This window comes from Topomyia yanbarensis, chromosome 3 (genome assembly GCF_030247195.1).
Source record: "Topomyia yanbarensis strain Yona2022 chromosome 3, ASM3024719v1, whole genome shotgun sequence".
Taxonomy (NCBI): domain Eukaryota; kingdom Metazoa; phylum Arthropoda; class Insecta; order Diptera; family Culicidae; genus Topomyia; species Topomyia yanbarensis.
Window position 1 is genome coordinate 289,484,277 of NC_080672.1, and position 14,078 is coordinate 289,498,354.

Genomic DNA, 14,078 nt, shown 5'->3' on the forward strand with positions numbered 1-14,078 from the left:
CTAGTGCAATGAGGTATAAATAGGTGTGGCAGAACACACGTTTTGCTAGTGTTGGCAACCAAAAATATGTAAACAATCCAGAAGCACAACGGGTCGACGTCATAGCGGTCACACGATTCAATGGGAGCGGAACGACCGCTATGACGAAAGCAAGTCGATTTATACTGTGATCACTCATACCACTCATGTAAGATTCATCTTACGAATACCAAAGTGCCATCTTTGCCAGACCTGTATATACGACATTGCTACTAGTGCTGTTGATGACGATTGACGGCTGATCCGCTGATGTCGGCAAATTGATAAACGAGGGGCGAATCAACTGTCGTTTTTAAGGCACTGATACATGCGTTTGTCGGTATTTCTCGTATTTCTCCGTTAAGGTGAAGCTGAACTTTAATAACCCGAATAGAAAGGAAATTATACTTTTTGTTTAACGGAGGAGCTCTTTCAATATAATTCAATATAATTTTATTTTTCAACAAAAATGATACGGTAAACTCACATTAAATGAAGCAGGGAGTCAACATTACAATATTTATATTTTTTAAATTCTTCTAAAAAGCTGCGCTCAAAAAAATGTTAACGTTATGCCTACTGATTTTACACATAGGTTTTTGCAATTAGCGGAGGCATAAAAACCCTATTTGCTGGTACATAAACCGCATGTATTCACAAGAAATATTAACCTTACATTCACATTTCATAACTATAAGGCACATAAAAACCGATTCAATAACAATACGCACATATAACTTATGTGTGTGCATATAGTTTATACAGATGACACATACAAGCTCTATGTGCGCGTGATAACATTAGCGTTTCTTTTTCATATGAATTTTAAGTGGTTTGAAGCAAATACAATTAACGTTTGGATTTTTATGAGTGTGAATTACCAAGCTTGAAGGGAAATATTTTCGATACAAAAAAGTCGAGATTAAATATCAATTTTCATTTAAATTCAAAATATCTAATGACTCTGCACATTATGATATATCGATTTCGAATGTGTATTTGAATATGATAGGGTATAGCATATTACCAAGGACGGCATAAACGAATAATTGGCACCTATCAACACCCTCATTGGCAATCAACCGACCTTAGACGATTAAAAACTGCCAAACTATCTGCTCTTAAAAAATTCCCGAAACATAAACGCTACAGTGTTTATGTGAAACATCGACCGTCAACTGAAATCTAAACCCAAGTCGTTCTGGAAGTATGTGAACGAGGAGCGAAAAGAATTCGGTTCACCATCTTGTATGTCATTAAATGGAGTTTTATACTAAGGAAAGTTGTTACTGCTCTACGTCAAATTTTCAAGCGTTTTTTCCGACGAGCGTCTTCCACCACAACAAGCGGACTTCTTGAACCAATTCGGAGTCAGCGAGCTATCACTGACATCAAGAATATTCCCTTCCTGCTGAAAAACAGCACTTGTTGACAATCTATAAAAATGGAAACAATGCGAATATTGACAATTAGCGGGGAATCTCATATTTGATTGCTGGATAAAAACTATTCGAGCTGCATCATTCCGTGTTACATCCGGTATCCCGCAAGGAAACCATCTCGGCCCAGTATTATTCCTGCTCTATTTCAATGACGTCAATATAAAATTAAAAGGACCCCGCCCTTTTTGGTCAATGACTTGGAAATCTTTCGACATATCTATATATATAAAAGTCAAAGTTTGTATGTATATGATTTATAGACTCCCAAACGGCTTAACCGATTTCCGTAAAAATTTGCACACAGTAGGTATTTGGTATGGGGCGTGTTTGTGTGCTATTAGTTGGAGATTATCTGCCCGCCAGATGGCGCTTTGGAACAAATTGTGTTTTCCTCCTATTTCGTAGAGTTTCGCAGCAACGCGCGATGGGTATTAGCTAGTACAGGATAAAACCGATGCCGAGTCTCTTTAGAGTATACTAGAGAGCTTTGGTGCGACGTGTACTCTAAACAGAATCGTTTTAAATCCGAAAAAATACTATTTGTTCGACTCGAGCATTTCAACACACTCACGTCAAGGATCTCGGATTCATCGTGGACTAAAGTTCAAACCGCATGCTTCATACATTGTGAATAAGGCATCAAGACAGCTTAGGATCATCTTACAAATGTCAAAAAATTTTAGGGATGTATGCTGTCTAAAATCGCTTTATTGCGCACACTTCTTTTCTACTGTAAAAATCGATTTTACATCTAAATTTATTATAGAAACGTCAAAGTTTATTATTTTTTGTATTGTAGCATAACACTAGAATTTATTGAAAATATTGTAAAATTACTGTACTGTCACAATGAAAATCATGGTTTTGTTACTGTATATTTCTATTCGGGTGTACGAAGCAAGGCAAAAACACCCAAATAATAGCTATCTCTCTGATGTAAGTTCTGCCCTCGATTACTGAACAAACCTCGCACTCAAGGTCAAAAAACTCAACAACTTGAAGGAACCACCCGTAAGCCGCACTCAAGTGAATTGATCAATTTTCCTGGTTGATAAAATTGAGAACATTTTCATAATCAATTATACAAATAATACATATGTTTAGTGATTTAAGGTTTCTTCGCACTGTTAGATAAATTAATTAGTTTTTTCTGTATTACAGTAGATTCTCAAATCAATAAAATCTCCTTAGAAATTACTTTAATTTTCATTTTTAAATTTCCAGAAGATAAGAAATAACAAGTGATCGGTGAATGGATGTCCCTGTGATCAGTGAATGGATATTTATTATATGTATTGATCGGCGAATGTTCTTCTAGAGCAGAGATGATGGTTATAGAGATGCGCGAAGACAGTAGATACAGAGCACTAGATTAGGATTGTCGCTGGTATTCTCAATGTTTTCGCCTCAGAACATGTTCGTTTTGCTTTCGGTATATATCTGTCAAGGTACCTCCCGGTCAAACCATTCGGAATTTGATTCGGAATCCTGAATGGAGTCAGTATGGATTCCAAATCAAATGCAACAACCGATTCTGAGTCGGAATCGGTTGTTGCATTTGATTTGGAATCCATGCTGACTCCATTCAGAAATCCGAACCGGTTCCGGAATGAGTTTAACTGGGCTAAAGCGAAGACTGCATATCAAGAAGACTGGCAACTCTGTCCAGAATCTGGAGACAGTAACAGCAACGCCACTTGCGGGTAAAGGTGGTACTTCCCATAGTGATGCACACACACATATACACTTTTACATAAAGCTTCCGACTTTCCTCCAATAGAGGCGCTGTAACCTCTGTCGCTTCTCGTTTGTATGGGGAAGGAAAGAGATATCAGTCTTCTTAATATGTAGTCTTCGGCTAAAGTCTCTCTAGAAAAAGTCTTTGGTCCGCACTTTTGGTACACGCAGAAAAATATGGGCTGTATGTAACCACAAACCGTTTAGTTGAAATTCAAATTAGTAAAATGCAGAGTTTGCCTATTTTTAATTTCAGTCTCGTTTATTCTGCTGTGATTTTTATGCATTCAAAACCAAAAACGTCCAATGCATAAAACTTACAGCAAAATAAACGAAAAGCAAGCAGAAAAATTATGTGATATCTGCTATGAAACAAATTTCTATGTGGCATACTATTGTAATTTAATTAGTTTTCAAATGATATCTATGAGTGATAGATAATGTTAATGTGCTGCTACAATTGCAAAAAATATGTGTGAAATCAATATATGCAATATAACGAATTTTCTTGGTGAAAATTTTCGACTGCAATTGTTATGAAATGAAAGAGTTTGTACAACAACACGACTAGACACTGGCATTCCAAAACTGTATCGCAAATCTGACTACCCCTCAGTGACTCAGGTAACTGGTACTGTCAAATATGACTTTTGGTTAAAGAATGTATGAAACTAGGGACACTGAATAGGCTGTTGTTATTTTTTCCAAATAATTTGTTGCATGTTCTAAATATTTACAAGAGATGGGTCCCTAACACATTACAATATATTGCAACAATTTCACATAAGGTCTATTTACTGTTTTGGTAATAAGCGAAACCATTTCAAATATTGTTTGTTTAACATTCGAACCATTAACATGACCATCAGCATGTACAATATCACATATGATTACAGTACTGGATATTGTTCTTCTGTAATTTAACCATTCAATTCGTCGTTACTATAGATAATATTGTAGAACTATTGTTATATTCATTGAATAAAATCAAAGTTCAAATTGAAGGAACAATACAAAAGTACCAACTCTAATGGTTACTATATCCCATAGCATAGGTTTATTGTTCGGACTATGTCACAAATGGTTTTTAACTATGCGGGTATCTTAATCAGAGTGTGTGTAAGGAGAGTGAGACAACTGTCATGATTATCTGTCAGTAATATTCCAAACGAACAAACGACCTCTCAAAATACATGGATTTGACTCGTTTGGAATGACACTGACAAATAATCATTGTTCCAATTTTGACAGTTTGTTTTGACTCTCCTTATAAGCACTCAGATTTCAATAATTAAAAATATTGTGTATTCAGGTATATATGAAAGGTCATGGAAACATCCCTGCGCTAAAGTCCGACAAACATTTTAGAAACCCTGCCAACCTTACACCGACAACTGACATTTCAATTACGTCTGCTGAGAAGAATCGGTAAAATTTAATGGAACGCTTCTGTTTACACAAAATTGTTGGTCACTTTTGGTGGGTGTTACAGTATTTACCACCATTGGATATCCGTACATTATCGTTTAAAGTTTTTGAAATACTATAATCGTATTAGTTTGGTATTTGCTCAAAATATTTGGTGAGTTGTTTTGCAGAAAAATGACAATATTCAATCTGGAACGCTTTCCGCATGTCTGCCGGTCCTGTTTGCAAGCGAGAACCGACGATGAAATGACTGAGCTCAACGAGCATAGCGAAAAACACGGTTTAACGCTAAGAGATCTACTTGATGAACTTACATTTCCTATCCCACAGGTAAATATTTTTTATGCAATCAAGCGTTCGTTAATCTATGGTATTTTCAGGAACTAAATAACTTGACCCCTAATGGCATATGCACGGAATGTTTGATTGAATTAGACCGATTTCTGGAGTACAAGAAACGACTTAACTACGTTTTGAAGTTTATCTTTGGTTTGGCCCAGATCAAGATTGGTAATGTGACCACGTTGAAGGAGCTGTTCAGCGAGGATAGAGATGACATTCTAGCACTTCTGAAGAAACTCGGTGTACTGAACAAAGATGATGTTAAATTTGAGGATTTGCTTGGGGAGTTTTCCCAGTATGATATCAGTTCGATGGCGGATGTTAAGAAAGAGAGCCAAGAGGATGAATTTGAAACTGACTTCCTGGAAGATTCACTGGTAAAGGTGGAAGTCGATGAAGGTGGACTGATCGTCGAATATTTGGAAACAGCGGTCAAGCGTAAGCGAGGCCGTCCTAAGTCAAAATTTGAAGATAGTTTAAAGCTGAAGAAGAAAATAAGTCGCCCGCGAAAAATTATCGTAGAATCCGATGAAGATGATAAACAGACATTGAAAAATGACATTTGTCATCCAACGATGGTAATTGATGAAGACGGAGAGTTGGATGAAAATGACATGATTATAGAGCGACTCTCAAACGCTTCCGAACACTTTGCCGACCAGGATTTAACCGAAATGCTAGAAAATACTGACGGCCAATTTCAGGATGATATTGATTCTGACGAGTTTCAGTTGGACGAGTCACTACTGGCGGAGAGCAGACAGAGAAAGCAACGGCAGATAACCCCACGGGGACAACGAAAAAGCGAATTACAATATTGTCCCAAGTGCAAGTTCAAAACGTATTACCCGAAAACATTCGTGGCACATATGGAAAAACATGTGCAGTAAGTAGAAACTTGTGTCTAGATTAAGGTGAATGATAAGATTCGTATTTTATTTTACAGGCGAGAGCAATATCCTTTGATGCAACGTTGTAAGCGTTGCGATTTGCAGTTCGAGACCAAGAAAGAGCTTGACAAACATAAGCGTTTAGAACATCGCGACTTCATGTGCGACACCTGCGGATTATCGTTCGAACAAAAGTTTGCTCTGGAAACTCATCGAAAACGGCATGAAAATATTCGCCAATTCAAGTGCGAATACTGTCCCATGGAGTACTATACACGACCGGAAATGTTGCTACACGTAAAACAGGTGCATCTAAATGCTTTTCTGGTTAAATGCACAGACTGTGGGTTGAGTTTCAAAACCAAGTCAACTTTGAACCAGCATGTAAAAACTCACACCAATCAGCGCACACACACGTGTAGTGTGTGCGGTTACGGATTTAAATCGTACACCCATCTGAACCGACATATCAAGTCCGTGCATCAGGACGTTCGGTACAACTGTGACCATTGTGAGATATCCTACGGTCGAAAGGATAAACTGCGAATGCATATGGAGAAGGTGCATAATGTGAGTACCTTTGAAAGTCATTGATTTGATGGGTTTACTTTTGTGTTTCATCATCGTGGCTAGACACCCTGGATGTTCAGAATCATGCCCGAATGAATTTCAGAATTGTGCGCTCGACCTTAGGCCTACAGCCTACATTTTTCTTCTTTTCATTAGTTGTAAACAATTAGCGAGTACGTTTTCTGCCAAAAAGTCTAAGACTTTTATTTACTGAATATTTTATAACTTTTGCCAGCTTCTCTTCCGATATTTAAGCTGTATACCCACTGCAGACTGCAGTGTTGTATCGGTCTTCCGATGGCTCATACGTCTGCAAATTGTCTCAAATACCGAGCATTCGATAGGGCAGAGTTTTCATCAATGAACCGAAGTATCAGCGTTTTGTATATAGCAAGTTTTATGCGCGTCCTTAGGCTCCGGGACTTCAACTAACTTGCAAACCGTAAAGTCATTCGCAGCTGCAAAATGCCTTTTTAACCTCGCAGCCAACTTCGTAACGTAACCTCACACATTTCTACTTCGAAATCTGTTGTACTTTATCAACTTTGCATTTTTCTCGTAGGATTCAATGTTTGACAAGTACATTTTTGTAAGAGCATCGATTTTTGCCATGTTTAATCCAACCCAATTGGTATGGAAAAATGTACTACAGTACTTTTCCAACACAGTAAACGACTACTTTGTAGTTGGTCACCTTATCAGATTTTTTGCACTCCATTCTCCACTGTTTAGGGCAATAACAATTGGAAACTTACATCAATCGAACTTTTTTTTCTTGTTTATTTGACACGGCTCAATACGTTGGCATAACTGAGTCGTGGGTCTTAAGATTTTTACAATGTGTAAAAATTAAAATTCTCTCGCGTTTTCGTGCACGTCCATGTCGTCATCGGTACTGCATTCATGATGCTCACGGTCGGATGTTCTTGTTTGTTTCTTGTACTTCCGGGTCGATGTTATAAATCCTTCTTCATCGGTGTTTGATTCTTTATTGGTGGTGTTGGTTGTTGGTTTGGAGCAGGGTTGTTAATCGATAATTCATCGTCACCGTCGATAAAGTTAACCACCCGTCAACGTCATCGGAAACTCCGTTAACGATAATGTATTGTCGAATTCATCGTCGTCGATAATTCATCGGCGGTTATCGTGATACATTTTGCGTTACTTTACCGTTTACTGAAGTTGAAGCGGTTAATATTCAATTGTTTAGAAATAACTATATAATGAAAGACATGTGGTTGGCAGTTGATAATCAATTGGTTTCGGACATTTTCAATGCACAGGGGGAGTCCGACGATGTCTCAAAATGAAATTTTTTCAACTTTTTGGGTGTGTTTTATATTGAAGAGAAAGTTGTTGCCAGTTGAAAATCAATAGTTTTGAACATTTTCAATGCACAGGAGGGTTCGAAGATGCGTCAAAATGGATTTTTTTCAAATTTTCGGGAAAGTTTTTTTTATTGTTGGCAGTTGAAAATCAATAGTTTGTGCATGCAAACTATTGATTTTCAACGGCCAACAACATGTCCTTCAATAGGTATTTATTTCTAAACAATTGAAAGTTAACCATCATCATCAACTTCAATCATCAACGCACTTTAACTTCAATAAACGGGAAATACAAAATGTATCGCGATAATCGATGAATTATCGCCGATGCCGATTAATACGACGATACAATTATCGACGATGACGATGAATGCGACGATACATTATCGTTAATGGATTTTCCGATGACGATAAATTATCGTTAACGTGTAACACCGATCTATTATCGTGAAAAATGTATCGTATTAATAACCCTGTATTGGAGTTGTTTTAGTGATACCGGGCCCGATCGTTGTTGAGCTGGCGTTTGTTACTGCCCGGTCCGCAGTCGTTGGTTTACCAACCGGTTGTGGTTTAGCATACGACGACTGTATACCGGTTTTGGTCGTAGCAGGGGGAATTTCTTTAGCAGCCCCTGCGCAAGGTTTTTCGTGGTGTAGCGGCTTTTCGCAATATATGCACGTAAGAATCTGCTCTGGGTACGTGACTAGCAGACATGCACAAGAACGGTGCTATACCGTGCCCTCTTTCTATGCACTAACTCATAATGTGTCAGAGCTAAGTTAATTGAGCTAGTGCTTGTGCTGGTTTTCGATGAGTTAAAGATAGCAAATAACACGAGCACCGATGAGCGCGAGCTCTGGCTAGCACGGTGATAGCTAGCATGCTGCACCGAGCTATAGCTCAGCTACCACGCGTTAGTTTAACAATGCTTGCATCGTTTTTTCAACAACTTGTCGCACATTTACCGACGCATTTTTCTTGCTTTGTCCTATTCTTTCGTTTCATAGTTTACTCTACTGCACCGTTCTAGCTCATCGGGCAAGCTTACCGTGCTAGCTCCTTGAGCTGACCCGTGCCAGAAGCGAGCTAGCTCATGGTGCTAGCTTATCGTGCTACCTCGTTGTGCTAGCTCTTCGAATCCTGCAACTTGAGCACGAATGTTACCTAGCACGAGTGGTGCTATTGCTTATTGCTTTTGGTTCGTTCATTGCAGCCGCTCAGCTCGTGTTAGGTTCTCGTGCTGTCCTTCATACATCCCTGGTGACTAGTGTTCGTTGAGAATGTATAATACATTAAGGGCATTTGTCTGAGATGGTCAAGTAGGAGGAAATAGGTTTTGTCGGCCGCATTCTCACTACACGAACGCCGTTGCCAAGTCCTGGCAAGAAATTGCTGCAAGTATCTTCTTTAACACTATCCACCTCTCCGTATTTTGATATGAGTTTTTTGATAGCGGCGGAACTAGTACGTGATGCCAGATCATGTAACTTCATTTCAATACTTTCATTATTGTCTTATAATTTACTTATACTTTCGGCATTTTTCACTGGATTGACGATCGACCCTACACATGGAGAATTCGGGGTTTACATGCTAACCAAACTTTTGGTTTTGTAAGTGTTTTAATTAGTAGAACAAATTAGGATGTACAATATGAATTCACTGTTATTTCACTTACGATTTTAATTAAGGATAATAAATTTAGGTTTTATTTTAACATTAATCACCCGGAGGATTAAGAAATTTTAATAAACAACAGGAAATAAGCTTTGTTCCAGTACACGGAAGTACAGAGTAAACAGGAGCAAAAAATACTTGCTTCTTTTTACTCCGGTTTACCACCAGAAGAAAAAAAGAGAAGAAGAGAGTACAGGAACGATTTTCTCCGTCTAGTTGGAATCGGTTGCGTAACTGAAGTCCGAATACTATATAGAACCAGCCAGAATTCCGGCTTATTTCCGGTTGAGCTTTACTGGGGGGCGTGACTTGAGATTCGCTAACGTTTGACGTTTTTTGGCAGGCCTACACGCTAATCGCACGTACACCAGATTTTAGGCATTGCAACAAGCTCCCCATGTAATACTGGTCCCAGTTTTACCATCACCCTTTATATCTAGGACCGTAAGTTTAGCGACATGTCTACGCAGCGAACCCCCCGCAATTCTCACAATGGCTTGACGGATCCGCCCGTCGCTCCCGTGTACGAGCTCCAATACATGCCCCCTGAATCAGCTATTCCTCTTTCCAGCGTCCACGACCAGTACCATCTCCTCATCGAACCACTTCGTCAATGTCGGCAACATTTCCCTAATCCACCACTTCCAGAAAGAATTCAGCTCATGCTTGATCTTGTACCAAGAACTGCTCACAGCTTGCACACTATCAGTATTCTCTAGAGAGGAGTTACGAATATCGCTTGAGCACCCCAACAGAAAGTGGTTCGGGGGCAACACTTCACTTTCTTCAGCATCCAAAGGTTGATAGATTAGCGGTCTGCTGTTGACGATGGTTTCGATTTCTGTGACGAACGTAAGAAGTGATTCGTCGTCCAGTTTCCAGTCGAAGTTGTGCGAGCCCATCATCACCTGTTTTACCGATCGCACTACACGTTCCCACGCTCCGTCCATGTGTGGCGACGAAGTAGGGATGAACACCCATTTGGTTACCGTTCAACGCCCTAGAAATTGGTGTCGTATTTCTGCTGAAGCACCATGACTGCCCACAAAACGACGCATAGATTTAATGCAGGCGTCTGTCAAAAGGCTGCAGATTGCTTCGCGATGGTCCGCTCGAATAGTGAGACAGATGAACAGAGCGATCCATCGTTTGGCGGTTCTCCGCCCTATCTTCACTATCAATTTCCTGAACAGATCCAGTCCGTCATAGGTAAACAGCCTGGTATACGTGGCTAGCCGGGTTGTAGAGAGTGACGCCATCCGTGGACTGATCTTCACAACTTGCAAACGATACATCGATACACCACCTTCCGAACAACCGCTCTGAGTCGAGGCACATAATAACTTTGCTGCAACTCGCTCACCACTGTTTGTGAATTTGCATGCTGAAACTTTCGGTGATATGCTTCCACTATCAAACTCGTCACATGCTTGGCGACTCCAATTCGTCAATGAGTGGTGTCATCCGGTACAACGGGCTGCTATTATATGAAGCTTTCTGTTCTGCTTGTGATACGTTGTGAGAAAGCACCGCGAGCTCCAACAGGTATGTTTGCTGTTGTGCTAGTCTTGTCAGAAAAGTTTTCGCTTTTCGCAGCTCATCTCGTGTAAGATTCTCGATGTTCATCACGCCGCCGTAAACTTTCTGCTTCAAGTTGAAGACGTAACGATGAACGTACGAGGTGGCTCCGTGCATTCGTTCCCATTTTTGAAAACGGTCGTAGTCGATCATCGATGGCAGTGCAGAAATATCATAGTGGGCGTGACAAGCGCGTAACTCTTCCTCAACAATCTTCCGAGCCACCCTTAGCTTTGGCCACTCGTCATCGGATAGCAGCAGAAACGCAGGTCCCTTCAGCGTCCATTGATGGACCAATCTCCCATTTTGTAGCTAATTCTGCCGGATTCAGCTTCAATGGCACCCACCTCCACTCGTTCACATCGGTTGCCGTCAAAATTTTCTCCGAACCATGAATTGTAAGTATTTCCAAGGATCCGCTCTTAGCCCCTAGAACCGTAGATGAATCAGATCACAAATACCGCTCCTTTACTGGTACTGTATGGTACTTCACAACCGCCTGCAGCGTGGTATCGTCAAAGGCTTCAACCTTGGTTTTCGCAGTTACAAGAGTGCATCTGGGAGTGCCATCTGCGTCGATTATGTGGAAATACGCGGCTTCGCTAGCATCGACGAACACGTGTAATTGCAAACGATGATACTGTTCATTTGCGGCTTGTGGGAAATAACATCAGGGAACCCTTATGTCTGATATCCGTTGCATCAGAACAGTCCAGATAAGCCAGCGTTCCAAGTGCGATTCATTCACCTTCGGATCGTACGGGATTCCTGCACGCCAGATGCCCTGGACCAGACGAAAACTTAAGACATCATAGAACTTGCGTTTTCGTTGGACGTGAGTCGCCGCAAATAATCTGCTGAACATCGTCCATCAACTGAGTGCAGAAACTGAGCGACTCTTCATCAGTCAGCCAGAACATTTCCAATACTCACTCGTACTGCCTATTCTTGTCCAGAAACAAGTGCTTGTTACTTGTCTTCGTCGGCTCGCTAAGGTTTTGGAGCACGTTCGTGATGTTAGATTGCTAATTGTACAATAGACATGCTTCCTGCAATTGAATCGCTTTTACCTGTACCGCTGTCTCCAGCTTCGGCTTCCGTCCCTTAGCTGGTCAAGTAGTCATCCACGTAAGTGTTATCGACAATATTTTTTGCAGTCTTCGGGAAGTCGTTATTGTTTATCACGTACTGTGCTGATGCTGGGGAACTGGTCGACCCAAATGTGGCTACATCCATGACGAAAATCTTAGGAGGAATCGAGGGATCATCACGCCATAGGAATGTCGATCTACTTCACGACACAAATTAACCGCAACTTTTCCAGCTTTTTCGGGTTTACTACTGCTCCCAGTAGCAGGTACTAGACGCGCTTGAGATCGGCTGTTTTCAATTCCTCGTCGGTAACTTCGTGCGCATAACCCTTTTGCTGGTACTCCTCTATTGACGAATTTCGCGCTAAATCGTAATCAGAGTTAGCACTTCCCTCACAGAGTTTAATGAAACTTTCTGTACTTGAATACTTTGTCACAAAAAGCCGCTTTGCATACTTTGTTTTCCAAAAATAATCTAGCCTGTTTTTGAAAGGGGTCAAACTCTTTTTACCATTTTTTTTTCAAATGGCTATAGTCTAAAAATGGCAAATCCTACAAAAAAATGTTGTAGGAGTGATTTTCACAAAATTAGGCAAATTTTTGAACAAAAATTAAAAAAAAAAATTTCATCGACTTCACTAAAAAATCGATTTAAAAAATTTTAAATCGATGTACAAAAAAAAAAAATTTTGCATTGGATGAAATTTTGTTCCAAGATAGGTAATTATGTACCGTCAAAAATTCAAGTTGGGCACTTTCAAGAAATAAAAGTTATTTGAAAAAAAACTTTTCCTTGTCAAAACTGATTTTTTTTTAATTTTCTGCAGTGTAAATTTCATTTCAATGCTTCTCGGCTAAATGGCTTTCGAGTAAACGTCATTCGGGCAAATGTTATGGAATTTTTTAGGTACTCCGCCCTATTAGCTTCGATTCGTTTTAAAATTTACGTCCGTTAAATTATCTCAAAGGAGCCGGTTGTTATAAAACTAACACTTAAATGCACTTCCTTTTTTAATTTTTACATAATGCACTCGCACATCTTTCAGATTCAAACGTACTTCGTTTGCGAGATTTGCTTGCAATCTTATAACGCTAAAGATAAATTGGATGAGCATAAGGCTCATCACGAGAATCCCAAGCCTTTGCAGTGCGGCATTTGTCTTGCAGCCCATATGATGCAGGAGGAATTCGACAACCATCTTTGTATTACTTACAAGTGAGTACTGCTTATTGCTTCGGCTGTCTTTCTAAACTCATGTTTTATCTTTCATTCTCAGAGAAAACTACATCTGTTGCAGCCGCGATTTCAAATATCATTTTTACTACAACAAGCATATGTTTTTAGTTCATGGCATGAAAACAAATGTGCGTGTTAAACCTACGCAGGGGCTTCTTCTCGGACAAGTTCGAGCAATGAGGGTAATTGGCATTTATAACCATAACTATAACCAAAACAGTAAATGTAATGTTTTGTTCCCTACAGAAACAGGCCGAGCGATGTCCTAAGTGCGAAATGGAGTTCCCTACCCGAAATCAGAAGAAGCAGCATATGATTTCGTGTAGAGGACAAAACGCCATGTTAGCGGCGCCCAGTTCGAATGACGAGACACCAATTGTCACTGCAGCTCAGATCCCGGCCGGTCCTGAATCAACGGCAACTTCCTCCACAACGTACGAGATAGAGTACATTGATAATTACGACAGCAAGGATATAGTCGTGCACAAGGTGGAAGTGGTTTGAATCAATTAGAGAATAAAAAGGGACAAGCATACTCCCTTAAATAATCGTATTTCGCTAGCTTTTACTATATAATTTAGCAGATAAGCGTTGAATCTTCTATCATATTGATTACAGATACAATAAATACTTAGACCAAACATTCTGTCGATTTATGTTGGGCCTGGTGAAGAGGCAAGCGTGACCGCCACTCATCCCAGTTGGCCTGAGTTCAATCCCTGCCGAGGTCGTTGAGA

The 14,078-nt window shown here is 39.9% G+C and overlaps 1 protein-coding gene across 1 annotated transcript; it reads left to right on the forward strand.

The window, feature by feature from the left end:
• Positions 1–4,597: 4,597 nt before the first annotated feature.
• On the forward strand, positions 4,598–13,975 carry LOC131691240 (zinc finger protein 3-like). The gene is made up of 6 exons (XM_058977480.1): positions 4,598–4,955; positions 5,006–5,853; positions 5,914–6,427; positions 13,151–13,320; positions 13,382–13,523; positions 13,588–13,975. The coding sequence occupies exons 1-6, from the start codon at positions 4,800–4,802 to the stop codon at positions 13,843–13,845; spliced, it is 2,088 nt and encodes a 695-aa protein (XP_058833463.1). The 5' UTR covers positions 4,598–4,799; the 3' UTR covers positions 13,846–13,975.
• Positions 13,976–14,078: the final 103 nt, after the last annotated feature.